This window comes from Amblyomma maculatum, chromosome 5 (assembly GCF_055883805.1).
Source record: "Amblyomma maculatum isolate TAMU_Amacu chromosome 5, ASM5588380v1, whole genome shotgun sequence".
NCBI classification, from domain to species: Eukaryota; Metazoa; Arthropoda; class Arachnida; order Ixodida; family Ixodidae; genus Amblyomma; species Amblyomma maculatum.
The window spans coordinates 18,063,715-18,087,525 of NC_139348.1; the positions used below are offsets into that span (position 1 = coordinate 18,063,715).

General features: G+C 49.2%; 1 protein-coding gene across 1 annotated transcript in view; it reads right to left on the reverse strand.

The window, feature by feature from the left end:
- Window positions 1–707: 707 nt before the first annotated feature.
- defl (Integrator complex subunit 7) overlaps window positions 708–23,811 on the reverse strand; it is a 79,968-nt gene continuing 56,864 nt past the window's right edge. Inside the window, exons 13-18 of the mRNA XM_084603539.1 lie at window positions 22,003–22,071; window positions 20,925–21,078; window positions 14,320–14,418; window positions 8,541–8,732; window positions 5,389–5,571; window positions 708–1,053 (exon numbers count right to left, since the gene is read on the reverse strand). Coding sequence (XP_084459665.1) covers window positions 928–1,053; window positions 5,389–5,571; window positions 8,541–8,732; window positions 14,320–14,418; window positions 20,925–21,078; window positions 22,003–22,071 — 823 coding nt within the window. The 3' untranslated portion in view covers window positions 708–927. The remainder of the gene's footprint in view (window positions 1,054–5,388; window positions 5,572–8,540; window positions 8,733–14,319; window positions 14,419–20,924; window positions 21,079–22,002; window positions 22,072–23,811) is intronic.

A 23,811-nucleotide genomic window follows, 5' to 3' on the forward strand; every position in this document is an offset into this window, starting at 1 on the left:
AGTTGCACCACAGTCATGTGCCTTTTGTGATCGGCAGTCTCCAGGTGTAGTGTATCGCCTCCACTGCTGGTTCATGGCTCACCATTTCATTCTCCCAAACCTGGCACATTTTTTTAGCAAAAGCACTGAAGTGGCACAGCTACGCGTTTCAAGAAAACATTGCCCACCACCACTGCATGGAGTATGAAAAGTGCAGTTGCCCTTCCAGGCTGTTTGCACATAGTAGTGGCCCCATGTGCCAAGAAACAGTACCGCCCTCATCGAGTGGTTTATTGGGAAAATAATTCGAAAGGAAGGAGAAGATTTGCGGATAAGGAGGTGCTGAGCAGACAGAGGAAATGGCGTAGGGGTGTGGTAAAAATAAGGCTGTGCACAAGAACCAAGTCCACCCTTGATTGTCTTCGCACTGTACAGCTTGTCACTGATTGCATAAACCGCTACAAAAGGATGGAAATGGAACCTGGGGAATAGAAAGTTTGTTTCAATCGGAGCTCCCTTTTCAGTACTTTCTGCCAAAAAGAAACGGAAAAAGAGTGGTTAATAAATACCAGTGTCCAGATTGTCCAGGATGGCACCTCCACCACAGCACATCACAGTGCTCCCCTCAGCATGGAAGGCTATGAAGCGCACAATGCATCTCCAGGGTGTGCACGCACACACACACACACACACACACTGAGCAAACAGCCTGATTTTCCAGCACGATGTTAAACAAGGGACGATCAAATCAAATCTTTATTTACACCATGGAGATGTTAGGGTCACAGAGAGAATAGAGTGTGCCTGCGTGCCTGTACCCCACGCAAGATTTCACCACACTGTCAAATAAAACAATACTGGATTTGCCACACTGAACAACTTGTCCAATCCACTGTCCTGCTCAACATCGCTGACATAGTCCAGTTTGCTCAGCGGCACCATGCACACTCAGGGCAGGCGTGGTGGTGTGGGGAATGGTGGCGTGCCCAGAGGAGGCTTCAGGGCCGATGGCAGGCCGGCCCCCATCGATGTAGATGGCTTGGCATCATCGTGGCACTTCACCGTCAGCGACACCTGCACACCACAGGCCAAATGGTGTGACCCTACCATTTCACTGAAAAATATAAGCTCCAAATCTCCGCTACTGCAGATGCACAGCTAGAAGCAGGAATGGTGTACACCATTTCAACTGTGAGAAAACAGTGAGGCTACAGAATAGCACTAATGGGTCCCTTTTCATATACTATCATTCTGCAGACATAGACAGTGTTACTTTCCTTTTTTTTTTTTTTACCCTCCCTTTAACAAAGTTGAACAAATGTGCCTCACTGGCCTAGAGGCAGCGGGTCCAACTAGCAATACAAGGGTCCCGGGCTCAATTCTCAACCCATTTCCTTTTGAGTGCAATCAATTTACTCTACATGCAATGAAATTTAATTCATGTTGCAGCTTTATAATCGCAAGTTATACAACGTTTTAAGTCCATTTCGTGTGATGTCACAATGGTCTTGATCAGTGTGGATTTTCTTGGCGTGTTATGAGTTCCTTACCTCTGCAAAAGAATAGCTTCACAGCGACAGAGAGAAACTGGAAGTGTTTTCTAGACAAGCCAGCTGCGTACACAGGGTCATTAAGTTGGCAATCTCACTGTGTCACAACATTGCGGTCAATAAACAAAAGGCTAAGGTACACTGTGCAACGCACTGCCAGCACCCGTGCCACCTTTTGTTTGCTGCTGCTTCGCAAAGCTCAAACTGTAACAGGCCCAATTCAGCATCTTGCCAAGCAGGTGTCCGATGCACTGAAGCAAGCCAACTGATACGCCTACAGATAAAACCCCATGGTGAAGAAGGCCGGTTTTATCCTGGTTTGTCAAGGGGTTACAGGACGTGTATACCCCTCCTGACATCATCATCATCACCAGCCTGACTATACCTACTGCAGGCCGAAGACCTCTCCCATATTTCTCCAATTAACCCGATTCTGTGCTAGCTGCATCCACTTGACCCCTGCGAACTTCTTAACCTCATCCGCCCACCTAACTTTCTGCCGCCCCCTGCTACGCTTTCCTTCCCTGGGAATCCAGTTTGTTACCCTAAGCGACCATCGGTTATCCTCTCTCCGCCCTACATGTCCTGCCCATGCCCATTTCTTCTTCTTAATTTCCACTAGAATGTCGGTAACTTGAGTTATTTCTCTAACCCACTCTGCACGCTTCCTATCTCTTAATGTTACCCCTACCATTTTTCACTCCATAGCCCTCTGCGTTGTCCTCAACTTAAGTAGAACCCTCTTGGTTAGCCTCCACGTTTCAGCCCCATAGGTGAGTACAACTGTTCTATACTTTCCTCTTGAGTGATACCAGTAAGCTGCTAGTCATAATCTGCGCGTGCTTGCCAAATGCACTCCATCCCAATCTTATTCTTGTTATTTCCTTTTCATAGTCCGGATCTGCGGTTACTACCTGTCCTAAGTAGACATTCGCCTACTACTTCCAGCGGTTCGCTACCTAACGTAAACTGCTGTTCCTTCCAGAGGCTGTTGAACATTACCTTAGTCTTCTGCATATTGATTTTCAGGCCCACCTCTCTACTTTTCCTGTCTAGGTCATCAATCATTATTTGCAGTTCATCCCCCACGTTACTTAGCAAGGCAATGTCATCAGCAAATCACAGATTACTGAGGTATCTTCCATCTACCCTTCTCTCTATTCTCTATCTAGCCCTCCTGACAGTGCATCCTCATTAATGCGGCAGAATCGGAGCCATTTAGAGAAGCTTGGGTGCAGCAAGCATTCAACTGCTGCAGCTGCATGAGCCACCTCCGAGGACAGTGGGTACATTCGATTTTTCTGTCTAGGACTACTCGCTGACACGCTTCGGCTTCCATTCTCCCAGGAAGTAACGCTATGGTCACAACATGACCTTGCAAGCTCCCGAAATCATCCGGTTTAGCAGTCACCAAGACGCAGTTCTTTCGCAGTGATGCCACGCACACGTTTATCTCCAGGCATGCGGGTAATACTAAAAGATAACAGAGGCGCAAATCAATCGGCGTTTTTTGCAAATGTGCAAACCATTCGACAGAACTCAATTTGGCAAGGTGTTTGCCTGCCGTTGCTGCGCTCACAAAGTTTCTTCAATTCGCTGTGCTTGAAAGCAGACAAAAACGCTTGCAAAAGTATTTACAACAAGCGCCAGCTGCTCCAGCACTATGCGATTCGCTTGCCACGCTTTCAGGCCTGCGCTCTGAAAAGATCATGAAACAAGTTAACTTCTGCTCTACAAAATGAGCAAACAATCCATGCTTGGGGCACTGGATGCATCTGTCTGCAGTGAAATCCTGAATTTCACTGCAGACAGCTTTTGGGCTGCCCAAGAAAAATCCAATGCTGGACTCCTGTCAGTTAGCAAGTAGTCCGGGACTGAAAATCAAACGTGCTCAATGTAAACTGAAGAAGTGATGGCTGATGGGTGTAAGCTGTGTGGGCAAAGGCAATGGCTTCCCTACTGGAGCAGTGTTCTATTCATCTGCTGTGGCACGCACGCAACAGTTTGGCTTTTATTACTCACAGAAGGTGCCGAAGGTGTCACGTAAGTCCCCTTCAAGGTAGGACATGTGTCAGATGCTGGTAAGCGATGAAAATGCTGCATCTTGCACATTTATGCTGCAACAGCTGTACGCACATACAGCTGATCAGTTTCAAGGCATTTCTTTTCTGGATGCCCATGAAAAGCTAAATGGCTGAAAACAATAAAGACGTTTTTTAATGATATTTACTGCCTCTGGGCATCAGAAGGGTGATGGATGAAGAAATTAATAAATTAATGGAAAAGGGTTCTCTAAGCATTTTCCTCGGCTCACAAGCAACACAAAAGATGCCATTTAGATCAAAGGCAGAGCTTCACTTTCAAACGAGAAAAGGCCAACTGTGCTACATTTCTTTTTAAATGTGCAGGTATGCCAGATGGTTCCATTCAGACGCATTTTTCATGGGTGAGAACGCAAGCGCAAGAGGTTACTTTTTACTGAGCATTTCTTGGACCCCGCTGTGGTGGTGCAGTGATTAGGGCACTCGAATGCTGTGCTCATGGAAGCATGATCAACTCCCGGCCACAGCAGCCGCTTTTCATGGGAACTGAAAAGCGAGGTGGTCGAAATTTCCCGAGTCCTCCACTACAGAGTCCTTCATAGCCCGAGTCGCTTTGTGATGTTAAACCCTACGAACCAGACCCTTTCTTGGCCTTTAACTTTGTGTGCAGGAGGAAATGTGTCTTGAAAATCTAGACATGCCAGAGTTGCAAACCAATTGCACTTGCGTCTCTTTCCTGTATCTGACATTCATGTCCTTCCTTGAAGGGGCACAGAATTGAAACCTGCTGTGGTGATGACAGCCACAATAGCATTATAATAGATACCGTATTTGCACAATTCTAACGTGCACCTTCCTTTCCTAAAAATAAGCATTTATAAATATATGTGCGTTACAATTGGACTCAAAACTGAAAAATCTCAAAACCCGAAATGAAGCAGCTCAATAAACCATGGTCAGCCACATTGCCATTGGCATCAGCAAGCCGGTGAACTTCCGGCATGGACGATTTCGGTAAGCCGCCTCTGTTTTTGGTTGAGTTGCATTTGTCCAACCGCTCGATGTGTGCTCAAATCATGGTATCATGATTTCAATAAGCCCGTAAAAGATTGCGTGTGTGCTGTGCGCACAGCGTGAGCAAGCCCTCACGCAATCTCAAGAGAGGGCACATTGCGAGATGACCCTCCTGCTAGCAATGGTCATGCGAGCACAAGATGACCTTTTGTGGTCGGTGAACAGTGAGAAAGAGCTGACTCTGATGGTAGCCTACGCCGTCCAAGTCTCGTGGTTATGTTTGAGTGTGTCGATTTTGTTTCATTAAATGTCTTAAGGAATTTTCAGATGCTTGTTCACTGCATTATTTCTTGACCGCGGTAGAAAAATTTATATGCCTCCATGTTTTGATTCATACACGAGACCAAGTGAGACAAAAGTCCATCCACAAAAGCATCACCCAGCCAACATGGCTTGCCCCCACCGCCATGGCTAGAATGTGGAGTAGAGAATGCAAGGGAGTTGCATGCTCCTGCCAGTTGTGCCTTCTCGCTCCTCCATCTTCCCAGATCATTACGGTCTTCGGAAAGTCAATGCTGTCACCAGTGCTTTATGCTGCATACAATCGTCATCTTGAAGCATGGGAATGCAAATTTTATAAAATTATTTGTAAATTATTGGCTCAATTCTGAGGACTGGCATGCGTGCTCAATGGCGCATACTCTACACATAGTGCCCACATTTGATAGCCACTCCAGAAGCAGCATTTAAAAGGCCTCAATCTGAAGCTCAGCACAAAGCACTGTTGTGCTGTGGAGTCCCACCTGTGGTCCAGTCTTCCAGAGGGTGTGCTGGGCGTCCAGCACGGCCGTGTCAATGGTGACCGTGTGCAGGCCCTGCCCCACCAGGGCGAGCAGAAACTGGGCCTGGAAGTAGTCGTTGTGGGGCTGCACCACCTCGCTCAGCTGCACCACATCTCCCGCTGCTGCTGCTGCTCCCGCAGGGGGCTGCACGAGGAGAACAGTCAATTGCCGCAGCTGTCGACATTCGTTAGGTGACAAAATATAATCGGCTACGGCAGACCCCTCGGAGTGCCTATTCCCTGGCCTTCTGCACACGGGCCCGTCAGGGAGACAGGACACTACTGACATGGCTTGTGGTAAGCAGTCAAGCTTCTGCTTCCTAAGACATGCTCTCGCTGAGTCCCTGCCTATTTAGCGCTATGTGGTAAGTTAACCATTGTACTTCAGCACGTCAAGCACGGCGAACCTGCGCTGCAGTGCCTGACGGCCTGGCTTCATCCATTGCGACGCGGAGCAAACGCGCTGCACAGCCGCGTCATCAGCTTTCCTTACACCCTCTTCAGAAATGAACGAAAGTAGGCACAATGTACCTCTTTACAATGCACTGCTCTGCGGCCGAAAGGTCTGGGGTGGGATCGTGGGAGGAGAGAAAGAGAGAAGAGGGAGGGAAACACGCTTGAAGGCGAGCGCCAACGGAGATAAGCTCAAGCAGCTCCACGACAATGTACCTCATTACAATGCACTGCTCTGCAGCCGAAAGGTCTGGGGTGGGATCGTAGGGGGAGAGAAAGAAAGAAAAGAGAGGGAAATGCGCTTGAAGGCGAGCGCCAGTAGAGGTAAGCACAAGCAGCTTCACAATGCGGCAAGCGGCTCGAAGCCGAAGTCCAGGGGGCACCGCGCGTACACGTGTGCTGTCCGTGAAGGCTGAGGAGTGACTAATGCGAGGGGAGAGATGCTGCAGTTGAGGACGCGCGAGCGACACATGACTGCTCACTCCGAAGTAACACACGCTTGTGAAATGCTGCGCAGTGACGGCCGCCACATCTGCAACTGACACTCCCCTCTCTCAATGTCTTACTCTCTCACTGGGTGCATCTTTGCAGAAGTCGCGTGATGTGGGCGTCGCCACTTTCTCTTCCTCTTCACGGAGTTCATGGAGAGACGGATGGACAGAGAGAGAGAGCGGCTTTGGCTGCAGCTATGCGGCCGCACTGCCTCCTCAATGTTGAGCGGCGTGATCCGCGTGTCGCTACCTTCTCTTTCTCTACTTCAAGCTCACGGAGAGAGAGCGAGCGGCTTCGGACAGACATCGACGAAATCCGCGATTGCAGCTAGTAGTGCTACGCACTAAAACGCCTCGCCTGCTGGCTTGTGTGAGCAACGGCAAATGTGGTCAGCTTGGTAACCTACGCCAGTTAACGAATGAGCTGTCCTGCGATGCTGGAGCAAGTGTTCGTGAATACACCATCCCATCTATCCGATTTACCATCTGCCACAGGAGAGAGAAATTCTGTAGACCACTTCAACCTCACATTTAACTAGAGGTTGCTTAATTTTGCCCATAGGCCTCTTGGTGTCGTTTACCAGGTGGCACATGCGTCCCATCTTTTCTGGGGCTGAAAATACAATATGCACCCCACACTTGTTGCCGACCTTCTCGAGGTGGTGTGACACCTGTGCCAGTAGGACACAACTACAGGTTGCTGTTGCGAAACATGCGTTTTCTCCGTGCTTGCGCCACTCACCAGACCTCGTATCGCGAATCTGGCTTTCTACCACAGAGGCCACAATTTCCGTCGGGAACCCAGAAATTTAGACCACCTGGGGTTCTTTAACGTGCATGGACATCACACAGCACGCGGGAGCTTTGCTTATCGGCTCCATCGAAAAGCGGCTGCCGCGGCCGGGATTTGTTCCCGCATCCTTAAGACACAGTAGTCGAGTACCGTAACTACTGAACCACCACGGCAGGTTTTCAAATTGAAAAGTCTTTGCAGAGGAGTGAATGTCAACATAGCAAAAAAAGAAACAGGGATGCATAATCAAGTACCAAACCCCCTTTGTAGAATGTTCTGAAAGCCTCGTTTATTCCTTGCCAGTGACATGTGGGAACGAATACTTAGGTGCATAAGAAGAAAAAACGAATTTCAAGCAAGCGTCCAGAAACCTGATGCGATTCATTGCAGGGACTGCCCCTCAAAAACTTGTGCACCTGAGCTCAGCAGATGCAAAGCAACGCATCAAAGTGTGCTGCTGGGCGAGTTTGAACAGTGCGTCATTCTAAAACCCTACCCTGAAAAACATACCAGGGAAACCTTTGAAGCTCTTGTCATCGCCTGCAAAAGGGCTTCATGCGCACGTATACCTTCTGTGTCGTTGTCGTGCCATGAGCTTGCCTACCCTAACTGTTAATGATGAGCATAGCACTTTTTCGTGTTGACGTTATGGCCCTTCTTCTTTTCGTTCCTGAGCATCTGCAGCTCAGTGCATTCATACGCTCACGCTTTGAATACATTCAGTTGTTAGTGGCGCTCATGTTGCCTACTTCCTTGTCTCGTCTCCTGCGCCATTTTCTTTAAATATGAAAAGCAATGGTTAAACACAGAGACCAGTTAGTCTGTGAAATTATCGAGGCAGCTTCGATAGCGAGGCTGTATGACTGTATGACCGCTGTATGAACATGCCGCCTGTTGCGTTAACAAAGAAGGAATTGGGCATGTTAGAAATGCAATTTACCTCTCTGATTACAAGTCTCTGCTGGTCATTTCAGACTGCTTGAATTATATCAAGCATGCGATATGATGATGGAGATGTTATAAAAAGCTGTGTTTCTTCGAAATAAAACTGAGTTGTTAGTCAGCGCTTGTCTCTTGCCCCATTGTTTTTTCACAAATGAATAACCAACTTTGCCCAAACTGCTGTGCTGACTTGGTTACAGGGGACGCAACTCTGTTCCATTGTTGTTCTCAGTGGAAGTGCTCACTGTTCCTGGCTGCTATGTTGATGCTTGTGCGCAGAAAGAGCTCTGATTATTCCCGAGGAAACCTGACTCAAGCGTGGCACATTAATTGCTGCCATCCGATTCTCACCCGTGAAGCCAAGGCCCAAAAGAGCTCCCTTTTGAGTGATACAAGCTATATTTTCCTGCAGTGGCAATGTGCGGCTGGGCCCACCTTTGTGTCGGCCGGCTGCCGTCCGGGTGGTGTGGTTGTGAGGGTGACGAGCACCTTGTGCACGATCCGGGCGGGCGTGTGGCGTGGTGGGGAGCGGTGCTGCACCACCCCCTCCACCCTGAGGGCCAACTGGGCCTGCTGTGCCAGGAAGAGGGGCTCGCCCGTGCTCTTCTGCTGAGGGGACACAGCCAGCTGCACAGGGAACACCAAAGCTGACAATGACAATGCATGATACTGCACGAGCATAGCAAAAGACCACAGGTTGCGCACTGTGCAACAAAGCACTCGCTGGGCCATGACACTATTTCTAAGGAGCCGACAATGCACTACCGCGCCCATACAGTATTTGGCCACAATCTCGTGTACGAATGTACAGGGTCGTCCATTCTTATCTGTCTTCAAAGCACCTCTGAACTGCTGGCACTGCATAGTTGATCACATGTACAACACAGAACCAAGAAAAAAGGATGTCCACAGCGGTGAACTAGCCCACACACAACTTTTGCTGAGTATTATTCAAAGCGCCATTGCAACCAACCCGACCATGCTAAGAGACAGGCATTGCAAAACACTATTTCCAGGCCCTCCTCCGCTAGCATCACTTCTGCTTCAATATGCAGTTGCGCCACACAAAATGGTATTTTCAAGACAGCGACCGTATTCAAGCTAAGAGTGAACAACCTTGTACAGTAGAACCCTTAAACCGTGTGCTGCACAACTATATTGCCACAAACCACTCAAGTCTTTATTTGTTCTATTTCTACAGCCGCCGGCATGTGACCTTATCACCATGACTGTAGCGCATCGAGCGATTATGTGCCCTTTGTTTGTTCATGTTCCTTGTCGCAAGATGCGGCTTTATGATTTCTTTAGTTGCAGAAGATGCTTTGCAAACAATGATTGATCCTAGACAGAAAAAGGAGAATGGTAGGCTTGAAAATCAATATGCAGAAGACTAAGGTAATGTTCAACAGCCTCAGGAAGGAACAGCAGTTTACATTAGGTAGCGAAGTACAAGAAGTAGTAGGCGAATATGTCTACTTAGGACAGGTAGTAACCGCAGATCCGGACCATGGAAAGGAAATAACAAGAAGAATAAGATTGGGATGGAGCGCATTTGGCAAGCACTCGCAGATTATGACTAGCAGCTTACCGGTATCGCTCAAGAGGAAAGTATACAACCGTTGCATCTTACCTGTACTCACCTATGGGGCTGAAACGTGGAGGCTAACCAAGAGAGTTCTACTTAAGTTGAGGACAAGCCAGAGGGCTAGGGAACGAAAAATGGTAGGGGTAACATTAAGAGATAGGAAGCGTGCACAGTGGGTCAGAGAAATAACTCAAGTTACCGACATTCTAGTGGAAATTAAGAAGAAATGGACATGGGCGGGACATGTAGTGCGAAGAGAGGATAACCGATGGTCGCTGAGGGTAACAAACTGGATTTCAAGGGAAGGAAAGCGTAGCAGGGGGCGGCAGAAAGTTAGGTGGGCGGATGAGATTAAGAAGTTCGCAGGGGTCAAGTGGATGTGGCCCTTTTTTTTTTTTTTTCTCGCAAAGTCAGACAGGCCGGAAATCCGGACTTGCCGTGGGACTTCAGTGATCTCTGAGAAGTGAACTTCATCAGTGACAGTGAACCTTTACGTCTTTCGACACGCTGGCTTAAAGCGTTTCGCACTTGAAACAAGGCTTTTCTGAGCTTTCGCGTGTGCAGGACACGACTCGTTTTCAGTTTTGAACCCCGTGAAACACGGTAACTCGAACCACCTTTGCAGGCTGAAGTGTTCGAAACTATTTTGCCCCAGAAGGAGCGCAGTGGGGTTTGCGGAGCATCTTCCAAGCATGGCAGGGAGCATACAACAAAGCTAGACGCAATACTACCGCACATCACAGACAAAGAAAACCTGGACGTTGCTGTCTACCTTCTACGTTCAGAGGAAGCCCGAATACTTGCCCAAATATGCATTAAAGAACAGCGACAAACCAACGCCCAACGTTACAACGTACGACGACGCGATGCACAGTACAGGCTGGGAGAGCAAGTGTGGGTTTGGACGCTGATACGCTGCCGTGGATTGAGTAAAAAAGCTCTTGCGGCGGTACTTCGACTCATACAGAGTCCTTCGACACATCAGAAAGCTTAACTACGAGATCATCCCCGACAGCAAGACCACATCGCAGCGGCGCCGGGCGCACTCAGAAATTGTCCATGCTGTACGCTTAAAGCCTTATTATGCACGCAAAAGGCGCTAGTTATTTTATATTTTTCGTATTTTGTTTACCTTTCTGTATTCAGATTTCTTTTTAAAGGGGAAGTAATGCCGCAAGCCATTCAAATTCTTATTTGTTCTTTTTCTACAATTGCCGGCATGCAGCCTTATCACCATGATTGCAGCGCATCAATCATGTGCCCTTTGTTTGTTCATGTTCCTTGTCGCGAGACGCGGCTTTATGAGCTCTTTAGTAGCAGAAGATGCTTCGAGATGTATCTCGAAAGGTCGCAGCCACGCACATGTCTTCTACAATGTTCCAGGGTATGCTAGTCATTGTTCGCGGTTTTATCTCAATCTTTCTTCGCCACCTTTAAAATTAGCATTGACAAGTGAAATAGGCATTCTTCGATGACCAGCAAGGACGTTTTCTGTTATCACCGCCACCAAATCATTTTAATTCTTTTGAGGGCGCGTCAGCCCAATAAAGAGTTTCTTAATTAGTGCACTCCCAGACTCTTAACTGGTTGTTATGCATCCCACAGGATGATTCTCGCAGCTCTAAAATGTTAAGTCCTTATGGCTCAGATTTCGCACAGGAGTAAAATTTCGTTGACAGTATTGTTTTATACTTCATTTGTTTGGGTTACTTGCCTGATTCCATCAGAATAATTCAAATAATTCACATCGCCTGGGGCGACGGCAAAGCAAAACAAGCCGCTGTCCCATCAATTGCACTGGTAGAACCATCTCGCTAGCTTCCAGGCTCAAAATGATTTATTGTGATACACTAATAGCACTGTTCAGATTTACTGCAGTCTTGGCCAAACTAAGTCTGGTAATTGATATTGCTAAATTAGTTCAGGAAGCTTTTGAAACTTACTCCGTCTGTGTACCCTACCTTACCTAATCTCTAGGGCAGTGTTGCTACAAACAAAACGAGATGCATTATCACTCAGAAAACGGCTTGTTATGCCATCACTGTAGACGATGCGAACATCTGACTTCTGATCGAATCAGGCAAGTACCATAAACAAATTTGATATAAAATAATACCGCCAACCAAATACCTATTCTCTGCAACATTTAACCGGAAGAATAACACCCCTTGGGCTAGTTGGGACATCACAAGGCAGAACAGCTCTACATGTCTCATTTTCCCTTTCTAGTCCTTGTATAGTTGCGCTGTTCTGCTTTGAGCTGGGGAAAGCATTCTAAGATACATATAATTACACAACATGTGGTACAGTAGTGTCACTTGAACCGGCAAAAATCTTTTCTATAACAGCTGTCAGTGGTGCCATGGCCCTGAAGATAATCTTTGGTAATTAATTGGCTAATACGTAAATACTTATAAAAGAAGCAGCTTCCATTCTTTTCTTCTCACCTCTCTAGGTAATTTTTGTTTTCTCAATTATCATATCTGACGTTATATATTGCGTTATTGATTCTGTTTACATCTTGTGAAGATACCGCTTTAGCACAAATACAATGTGGCGATGAATACGACAACAGTTTAATTCCTGTGAAAACCAAAGCTTTGTGCGAATGAGGCACCATCTTCCAAGGTCTCAGTGTCATTCACAAGGCAATAGTAACATACGGGATACAACTGCACATGCCATGCCTCCATTTCTTTTAATGATAAGCTTCTGCTTAATTTCATTTTTAATCATTTAGGTCTTTGCAGTAAGCGTAACGTCTCCCGAGAAATCCACAGATTTTGGGAACAACACGGCCAATATACAGTAGAACCTCGGTGATACGAATTTCACGAGGTCGCGAAAAAATTCGAATGATCCGAACATTTATATCATCAAAACGAACAAAAATAAGTATGAGGAAAGGCACTCGCGCACATCTATTTATGTCTGAGATGATTTATTACGGTCGTGCAGTCACAGCTTGCCTCTCATGGCGCACACAGCTCGACAGGCGATCGCGCCGTCGGCGACGCATGCCTCTGCGGACTTCTCGCGGCGCATACAGCACGACAAAAAATAGCGCCGTACCAACCACAAGGCGCCGAAGACTGCTCGCGATGCGTACAGCGGAACTACATGGTCACAAAGTCTACGATGTGCGGCCCGTGCGCGCCCGCCGCATGCGCCTCCGACTACTACTCACGGCCACGCGCCGCTGCAAACCTTTTGCGGCGTGAGAAATGACCACGATGCCGGCGATGTACGGTTCGCCCGCCTCCGCATACTTCTCATGGTGCGAGCAGCATGACTGGAGATGGCAACATGCGGGCCGCGCGGCGCCGCAAACTGCTCGCAGAGCCAGCGATGTCCAGTCAGTGCGTACCCCCCGCGTATGCTGCCGTCAGCCACGGCGGTTGCGACGACTGCGGTTTGTGGGCCACGCGCCGCTGAAAGCTTTTCGTGGCGTGACCCAGACAGAAAATCGCGACGTCAGCAAGGTGCGGACCACACTTTACCGCAAACTGCTCCGACGATGTGGGGGCAGTGCATAGCGCTCAAGTTGCGGTCGCAGTTCGTGCGTTCGTATCATTTGTAGTGGCGCAGGAGAGTGTTCGGAACATCCAAAATTTTTCAAATTGTACATAATGTACTCTGGCCGGGGAATTTCGCGAATTCGTATCAACTGGATTTGTATTACCGAGAGTTTACGGTAATGGGAAATGATCTTTTTAAAGGAAAGCCAGAGGTAAAGGTAAAGAAAAGCCATGCAACCGGCGCCGTTTCTAAAATTATAAAAACATCAATCAAGCATGTCCAGAATAGATTCGTCATCAGCATGTGAAAAATTGGGAAAGGACTGCACACTAGTATAACATTTTGGGTACAACAAGATCAAGATCATGTTTCATATTTTTTTCTTATATATTGTACATTGGGCTATAAGAAAGGAAAGGCACAGTATCTGTCTTTGACCTCCAAAGTTGTTCAAGGTGACATCCCACAACCCAGGGCTGTCTCTCCACGCTTTTTTTTTTAAGTGGGTCACAAGAAAGAAAAAGCACAGTATCTGTCACACTAGTTCAGTGGACACCTGAACTGCAGGGTAAGGAGAGGGAGGAAGGTGGATAGAGAGAGAGGAGCCCTAGTGAAGGGCTATGGAGTTATTTCAACCACCTGGGGATCTTTAACCTGGACACCTCTCGGTTTCCCATATGGAACCTCGGTACTGTAGTCGGGCCCTCTTACCACTGCACCACCCTGGTGGGGCGTTTCGGTTAGGTTTTGGGGAAAGGAAGGCCCAGTATACATTTGGGTGAACACCACAAAATCGTGGGCACCCACAATTGATTAGTTCAAGGTCATTGTAAGGGCAAATTTAGTGCCACAGAAAGACCTACTACACCTAGCTTGGTTTATAAGAAAGGAAAGGCGCAGTATCTGTCAAGGTCACTTGAAGGTGAAAACTATCTGCCATAGTGAAGCTTTCGCTTCAAAACCAAAATGGATGTCCAGCCTGGTGAAACCGCACAGAGAAGACAGGAACGAATAGGTGCACCACTTCTAAACACTCCTTTGTTTAATCGACTCCGCAAGCAACAAGGGTGAAGCTTAAAAAAAAAAAAAAGAAAAGAAAGAAGAGCTCACCTTGATGGTAGTGGCCTGCAGGGCCTGGAAGAAGAAGCGTGGCAGGCAAGGGGGCACCAGCACAAGCTCCTGGCTCAGGCGCTCCACCAGCTGCACCTGCTGCAGTGGACAGAACAACATGCAAGGCAAGCTTTACAAGTGCCCCTCGTGTCCTGGATGCCACCTGTGATGACAGTGTACAACACTGTCTCCGCAGGCTGAGTCAGTGAGCAAGAAAAAAAAGAAAGGATGGCACAAGTGCACCCTGTGCCCTCATCCCCACCAAACTACCTGACAAACAATGGCAAGCATGTGAGGGTTTGTGACATGTTGGGAACATCCTTGGCCAGTGATTCTCTGAGCTGAGAGAACCACTTTCCCAACAAAAGTCGGCCCCAAACACCAACCTTTCATTCACATCTCCACTAAATAGAACAGGTTGGAGGAAGAGATGACGAAAAGAACACAGCACACTTAATTCAAGTGCTGACTCTCAGCTGGCTTTTTTCTTGTAAGGAAACTATGCTAGGACTTTTAGCGTGGCTTGAACCTAGTTGTATGAGCGAGCAAAAGGTATCAAATTTAGCTCGATTACATTCTCTCGACCTGGCCAACACAGCTCTGGACAGGCTATATTGTCACGGTGTGAAGTCGCTGATCAGAAGTCACCGCGGGACACAGGAGTTACAGAAGTCACAGAGCGGCAGGAAAACTAGCAGGCCCGCTTCAACAGAAGAACTTCAGTTTCTTTGTCTCGAGAAGATCAACGTCGGTTTCTTCGCCTCGAGGAGGCACACGCTCGCGATCAGCGCAAATGCAGCGTGTCATTGCCCCCCCGGGTACAAGAAGCATCGCCCCGATGCTGGAAGTGTGGGTAGAGATAAAAACAAACAAACAAAACAACCATTGCACGAAGGGCAGTTGCTCGCGCACAGAAAGAGTCAACACTATCGGTCGTAATACGGTTTCAGGCGGACCACGTGGACCACGTCCGGGAGCGTGGAGCGTCGGGACTTTTTAAATCCATCAGGAACAACCTCATAGTTTAGGTCCCCAACTTGGCTTACCACTTTGTACGGGCCAAAGCAACGACACAGCAGTTTCTCACTGAGGCCTCGTCGACGTACAGGAAACCAAACCCAGACACGGTCTCCAGCTGTGTACCGGACGTCACGGTGTCGGAGGTTGTAACGTTGGGCATCGCGGCGTTGCTGATTCTGAATTCGCAGCCTGGCCAGCTGCCGGGCCTCTTCGGCGAGGTGCAGAAAGGTGTGAACATCTGCTTGTTGGTTGCCGTCGTCTAGATGTGGTAACATGGCATCAAGCATTGTGGTCACTTCACGGCCATGGACTAGACGGAAAGGTGTCATGTTCGTTGTTTCCTGGACCGCTGTATTGTATGCAAAGGTAACGTACGGGAGCACTTCATCCCACGTTTTGTGCTCTACGTCGACGTACATTGAGAGCATGTCAGCGAGTGTTTTGTTCAAGCGTTCGGTCAAGCCGTTCGTTTGAGGATGGTAAGGTGTCGCCTTCCTGTGTTCAGTATGACTGTGAATTAAAATCTGCTGCAGCAATTCGGCTGTAAATGCGGCTCCTCTGTCAGTAATCAAAATCTCCGGTGCGCCATGGCGCAGGACAACGCAATAGATGAAGAACTTTGCAACCTCTAAGGCAGTACCGTTGGGTAGAGCGGAGGTTTCCGCGTATCGTGTAAGGTAATCCGTAGCAATAATGACCCACCGGTTACCGGAGTGTGAAAGGGGAAATGGTCCCAGCATGTCCATGCCAATCTGCTGGAAAGGCCTCGATGGTGGGTCTATTGGCTTCAGGAGTCCGGTGGGCTTAGTCGGCGGCACCTTACGACGCTGACAGTTGCGACACGTTTTCACATAGTGTGAAACGTCTGAGTTAAGTCGAGGCCAGTAGTACTTTTCCTTGAGCCTTGCAAGCGTGCGGGTGACTCCCAAATGTCCAGAGGTTGGCTCATCGTGGCAAGCTTGTAGGATTTCATCACGTAGACACATAGGTACAACAATCAGGTACGGCGTTTGGCTGGCGGAAAAGTTTTTCTTCATGAGGACACCATTGCGCACACATAACGATGACAGAGCACGCTTGAAAGCTCGCGGAGCGGTTGTACATGCACCGTTTAGATAGTCCATGATGTGCCGAAGTTCGGGATCTGCAGATTGTCTTTCAGCGAGGCACTCTGTGCTGATGGCATTTAACAGTATGGCCTCATCAGGAATTTCATCTGCGGGGGGATCTACAGGGGCACGTGAGAGACAGTCGGCGTCCGAATGCTGACGGCCAGATTTGTACGTGACAGTTATGTCGAATTCCTGTAATCGTAGACTCCATCTTACAAGACGGGTTGAAGGGTCCTTTAGGGTTGCAAGCCAACATAGGGCATGGTGGTCAGTCACTAACTTGAATGGTTTCCCGTAAAGGTATGGCCGGAACTTCGACGTCGCCCACACAATGGCTAGACATTCTTTCTCTGTTGCAGAATAGTTCGATTCGGCTTTAGATAGACAGCGACTGGCATAAGCGATTACACGTTCTTGGCCGCCCTGGATTTGAACTAAAACGGCGCCCAGGCCTATGTTGCTTGCATCGGTGTGAAGCTCCGTGTCGGCGTTTTCGTCGAAGTGAGGCAATATGGGAGGTGTTTGTAGGCGGCGTTGAAGCTCTTTGAATGCTTGTTCCTGTGGTGCGTCCCAAGTGAAAGGCGTGTCTGTCTTTGTCAGACGTGTTAAGGGCTCGGCGAGTCGAGCGAAATCTTTGACGTAGCGCCGGTAGTAGGCACATAAGCCAAGAAATCGTCGAACAGCTTTCTGGTCTTGGGGAGGAGGGAAGTTGGCAATAGCTGTGGTTTTCTCTGGATCCGGCAGGACACCAGCGTGGCTTACGACGTGCCCCAAGAACTTGAGCTCCGTATAAGCAAAATGACACTTCTCGTTCTTTAGCGTAAGGCCAGAGGATGTTATGGCTTGCAAAACAGTGTCAAGGCGCCGAAGGTGCTCCTCGAACGTTGGAGCGAAGACCACAACGTCGTCAAGGTAAACGAGACATGTCTGCCACTTGAGATCTGCAAGTACGGTGTCCATAAGCCGTTGGAAAGTAGCCGGTGCAGAGCAGAGACCAAAGGGCATAGCCTTGAACTCGTAGAGCCCATCCGGAGTAATAAACGCCGTTTTCTCGCGGTCCCTCTCATCTACCTCTATTTGCCAGTATCCGGATTTCAAGTCCATTGAAGAGAAATATTTCGCGGAGCAGAGACGATCCAGAGCATCGTCGATGTGTGGCAGGGGATAGACGTCTTTCTTTGTAACTTTGTTTAGCCGGCGGTAATCCACACAAAACCTCAGCGTACCATCCTTTTTCTTCACAAGAACGACAGGTGCAGCCCATGGACTCCGCGAGGGCTGGATGACATCGTCGCGAAGCATCTCTTTCACTTGGCGGGTGATAGCGGCGCGTTCAGTCGGAGACACTCGGTAAGGTGACTGTCTGAGAGGTGGCACGGTATCATCCGTAATAATGCGATGCTTGGCGAGATCAGTTCTGCCAACACGTGAAGAGTTGGAGAAGGTCGCCCGATAGCGCTGGAGGAGCTGGTTCACTTGGCGATGCTGCAGTTGAGAAAGCGCAGGGTTAATGTCGAAGTGTAAATCGGTGGTAGGCCTCTCCATTTCGGTCAATGACAGCGTCGCAAGTCCAGAGGCTTTTCGAACATGCGTGATACCGCAAATATGGGCCACTACAGTCCCCGTGCTTAAATGCTGGTGCTCACCGCCAAAATTTGTGAGTAAGACATCTGCTTTGTTGTCTTCGAGGCGAACGACTCCTCTGGCTACAGCAAGACTGCGTTCGAAAAGTAAGATCTGTTTGCTCTCCACGACACCTTCAAAGTTTCGCAGTGTATTCGCAGCCACAGACGTCATCACACTGGAACGGGGCGGAATAGTGACGTGATCATCAAGGATGTGCAGTGCTGTCGGTCGCTCTGAAGCACTGTGTATTGCGTTCTCAGTCGATAAAGTCACTGACTTAGACTGCAGGTCGATAACGGCTCCATTCTCTGCTAAGAAATCCATGCCAAGGATGACGTCGCGGGAACACTGGACAAGTACGACGAAGGTTGCTAAGTACGTTTCTTCTTGCACTGTTACCCTAGAAGTGCAGGTACCGGTCGGCGTTATCAAGTGGCCTCCGGCAGTACGAATTTGTGGGCCTGTCCAGGGTGTAGTCACTTTTTTCAGAGTGGCGGCGAAAGGCCCACTCATCACAGAATAATCGGCGCCGGTATCCACAAGCGCTGTCACGTCGGTTCCGTCCACTGAAATGTTCAGGTCGGCGGTTACGGCTGTGGTGTTGCCGGAACGTCGCGGGGTCCGGTCACGGCTGCGGTGTGGTACTAGCTGATTTCGTGTCGTCGGAGAACTGGAGCGCCGAGGCAGCGGATCATTGTGGGGCGCGTCGTGTCGTCGTGAAACGGAGTGGCCATCCGGTTGCAGCGGTGGAGGAGCTTGAGAATTTCGTCGATGAGCAACCTTCCCTCCAAAGGTTGCCGCGTCTAGTTTTCCCGATGGGGGCTAGGGGAGCGGACCCGCGTCAGGCCGGCATTACCACGTGTCTGCGAGGAGTATTGGCGCGGTGAAGGCGACCGCGAGTAGTCAGGGCGTTCCGGATGATTCAGCCAAGTATGCGTCAATGGCAGGGGGTCGTTCACCACGCTGCGGCTTTCGCGCGTCGGCGCTAAATCCCGGCAGACCCATTCGTCGGTAACAGCAATCGCGGAACAGGTGACCAGCTTCGCCACAGTGGAAGCACAGCGGGCGATTATCGCGAGTGCGCCAGACGTCGCTTTTGCGTGGACGCACCTGAGAAATTCGAGCGGGAGGTGCTTGACGACTGTATGCAGGGGCTGCTTGGTGCTGACTGGAAGGTGGATGCTGACTGGGAGGTGGACAGGCACGACGAGTGACTGCGGCGTAGGTCATGGCCTGTGGTGGCATTGGCGGGAGCGGCTCGGGTGGATTGAGTGCCTGGTTGACCTCTTCCCGAACCATCTGAGAAAGGCTGGTTACTTGAGGGGGTGCTGCCGTCGAAAATAGTTTTTGCAGCTCCTCGCGTACGATGGCCCGTATGGTCTCACGGAGCACGTCAGTGCTACCAGTGTCCGCGATGGCGGCAGCAAAAGGGATGGACGGCCGCTCGTAGTGCTTAGACCGCATCTCTAGAGCCCTCTCAATGGTAGTGGCCTCGGATACAAATTCCCCGATGGTCTTGGGGGGACATCGCACTAATCCAACGAAGATCTGTTCCTTAATTCCCTTCATGAGATAGGGAAGTTTTTTTTCTTCTGACATGTTTGGATCAGCGCGACGGAATAGCCTCGTCATGTCCTCGAAGTAAACGAGGACGCTCTCGTTAGGGAGCTGAACTCTCGTCTGTAGGAGCAGCTCGGCGCGTTCTTTCCGAAAAACTGTGGTGAAAGCTTGCAGGAACTGGTCCTTGAAGGAACTCCACGTTGTAATAGTAGTCTCATGATTTTCAAACCATGTACGAGCTGAACCGTCGAGCGAAAAAAATACATGCTGCAGTTTCTGGTCGTCGCCCCAGCGATTGTACTGGGCTACTCGCTCAAATTTATCTAGCCAGTCTTCCGGGTCGTCGCCGGGAAAGGCTTGGAAGATGGGTATCTCCCGCGGCTGCTGCAACACGAAGGAGGGGGCAGTGGTGTCTACCTGCGTCATTACGGGTGGTTGTGTTGTCTCCGAAGGTGGTGCTGGAGAAGATGGTGGCGGCCTCGCAGTACGAGAAAATTGTAGAGGCGCGAATTCAGGATCAAGCCCTCGAAGCCGTCGGCTACTCTGATGGGTAGGCGTAATCTCGATGGTAGGAGATCCTTGAGGGCTGGAGTCTCGGCTGGTTGGAGGTGTTCGGAGCATGGGTTGCGTTACCCAGCAGCTCCACCAGATGTCACGGTGTGAAGTCGCTGATCAGAAGTCACCGCGGGACACAGGAGTTACAGAAGTCACAGAGCGGCAGGAAAACTAGCAGGCCCGCTTCAACAGAAGAACTTCAGTTTCTTTGTCTCGAGAAGATCAACGTCGGTTTCTTCGCCTCGAGGAGGCACACGCTCGCGATCAGCGCAAATGCAGCGTGTCAATATTAGCTGAATGGTCACTGCAGCCTGACATTTTTGTCTCTCTGTACCACGGAGAGGCTGAGGCAACGCACCAATACTATCCTCCTCCATGTTTGCAAGTGCATAGTGAGCTCCCTCTTACAGCCCAGGACATGGCGCAGTGGCGTCAGGCGCCATCCATGACATCAAAAGTCAACGTCAGGGTGACCAGTGGTCACATGACTGCTATGGTCGTACCACAGATGGCTAGACATCGCTAAACTAAGAAGCCCCACAATGATCTTGTGTTGCTCCCCAAGGTCATTTCAACTATGGCCAACAAAATCGCAAGTTGTACCTCAAGTAGTCGAGCTAACTCTGTACAAGTACTTCAAATAGAACAGCCACTTCTTTTTGCCACATCTTCCCGCCCAGGACTGCAGCCTCCACAGAGTGCACGAAGTGGTATGGTGAGAGAGGCACGCACCTGAGGGGTGAGGCTGTTCTGGTGGCGCAGGTCACGCAGCCACAGCAGGCCCCGGTGGGCAGCCTCCAGAAGGCGGTGTTCGCTGAGCGAGGCAGAGGCCCCACCCGGCTGCTGCTGGTCCATCCACACCAGCCCACAGCCCTCCTCACTCGAGCTGCATGCAATCAAATGAGTCCTGCTACGTCTCTTCCCACAACACAGCCTCCTCCGCTAAAGCTTGACTTGGGGAGTGATTCTGGCAGGCAGGAGTGGTGGGGGGCCAAGTTCCACACACGGAACACCGAAAAGAAACCAGGAAGCAGCACAAGGAAGAGGCTACTTCCTGGTTTCTTCTCGATGTTTCGTGTGCTTCCTGAGTGGAGGTGCATACAGTTGGGTAGATCTAGGCACCCTTCTGTTAGTCACCACCCACACTGCTTCCAGGATGCCGTATTTGGAGCAGGTTGTATGTGCACTTTGCTTGGCAACCCCACTCACCATCCAAAGTGGAAATGATGCGCTGAAAAGTAGTTTCCACATGCCGAGGAATTGAGACTTCAGTGACCACTGCGCCATTTGTGGTACCTCGGACACGAACCACTCAGAGACCACACCACTTTAAACAGAGTTAGGCTGGCCTGTATCAAGAGAGCATGTCCTAATGACAACGAGGATACTATGGCTGAAAACAGAGCTAAAGAAAGGCGGCCACCACCACCCCTGGATATTCTTGCAACAACCAGTGATGCCAAGACAGTTTCCGTGTGCACAGATCCTTGAGGCTAGGCTGCACTCTCCATTCAAGTTCAGAATCACAGAGAGACGAAACTTCTAACACAGCTGCACAGAGCTGAACAATTTGTTTTTTTACCAAGGACAAACACTGGATGGAGTGTGGCAGCAACAGCACAGTAGGAGAGTGAACAACATACACTGCTTTGTTACGCAAACTCAAGCTGTGTAGGCTGGGGATGATGGGCTGTTTATTTAATTTGTTTGCTGAAATACGGCACCAGCAATTACTCAAGAGAGCTTCTGAGTGCACACAGAGGAGAAAGAGGGACAAGAACCTTCCCCTCTACCCACAAAGGGGACTCACTTGATGCCCTGGTTGTACTGGGAGATGCGGTCGATGGCCTGCATCACCAGCAGGGCGTTCTGCTGCAGCCTGGCTCCACCAGTCAAGGAGAGAACTAACTTGATTTGTGCATATGTCACTTCGCTAATCACTCTAATGCCTCATACATACAGTCGAACCTCGTTATAATGAAGTAGTAAGGGGCACGAAAATTTGTTCATTATATTTAATATTCGTTATAAAAGTGCGCATCCAAATTCCTGTAATTAAGTTTGCTAATGAAGCAAAGCAAAATGCACACTAATATGGACAACACAAAGGTGCAAAAAAGCACAATTTTTTAATTAAAAGCTTGGTATAAGCATGAAATCTCGCTTTTCATTCCGTGTTGGAAAGCAAAAATGAATGCTAAGAACGGATGTTGCCTCCGCGCACAATTTGCACGACGGAGCCAAAGGACTCTGAGAGCATAGCGCGTGCACACGGGTCGGCCGCAGTGGCAAAGGGACAGCAGGGGCTCACGCCATGACGAGGCAATAGTGACGCCAGTCGCATGCCAGTCAGCCATTACATGGCCGAACTCGTGCAACAGCAGCAGCGACACTCGAGTCCGGCCATGGCCGTTCATGACCTCCAAGATCACTGGGCGCGGAGGTGTGATCTTGGAGGCCATGGGCCGTTAATGCTAGTTTTCGTCACCGCCACTAGATGACGTCACACGCGAACGCGCGGTAGATTTAAACACACTTTGGCGGTGCCGCTCGACTCTGGCAATGGACGTTCATGACCTCCGAGATCACCATGCCGTGGGGGTGTGACCTTGGAGGCCATAAGCCGTTGGCAGTAGCTTTTGTTGCCGCCACTAAATGATGCGGCATACAAACGCACGGGCGATTTAAGCACACTTCTGCGGCGGGCGATTCGATTGATTGGAAAATTGTGTTTCTTGATGATTTTTTTTTTGGCTCTTTTACACTTTTTTTTTTGTCATTTTAATGCAAACAAAACTGCTTCATTAAACCAATCTAGCGTCAAATCTTGAAATTTTCCTTTCGTTACACAGAAACAACTCCCATAGAAATAAACCATAGACCAACCAAACTTTGATTTTAGTTCATTTTATCCGATAATTCGCAATATTCATGTTCGTTATAGTGAGGCTTGGCTGTACTAATTATGCCCAACACAGATGCAAAACTGCTTTAACTGGGCTGCACAAAGCGTAAGAGTAAGTTTTGTCCCTGGCTCGGCATCCAAGGGGGCCCAATTCCCATCTGAAAAGCTCGCAGGAGCTGGCAACATAGGCATGTCATAACATCACACAACCCGCCAACCGTTCAGTGCCATGTCACAGGCATGCTCATGAATTTTCGTTCACAACACTCAAAATGCCTGGCTTCGTGAACATTTTTGCAACAGCTGCACTACTGATCACACATACATCAAAATGGATTCTCCACTGACATCAATTTAGCAAGGGACAGGGAGAGCTCACGTTGCCTTTCCATCCTGTGGTCCCATTTTTGTGCCTAGTTTACTTTAATGATCAAATGTATTGGCCAGAAAGTGCGACTGCAGCCAGCTTCACTCTGCTCAGTTTCCAACTTTTCTTTTGGTTTTGTAATAATATGGCCACCATATGTTGTGTGGTTTCCAGCATGTGCCTTCCTTGATTGGCTGACTCCAAGGGTGTCGGACAGTTCGATTCCCACCTCCACGAAGAGCTCCTGCTGACTTGGCCACGTCATTACGTCACATAGCTCATTGAAAAGTGCTCATGACCTCAAAACCACAATGAAGCCTTTGACGCTGTCTCATTAAAAAAGATCT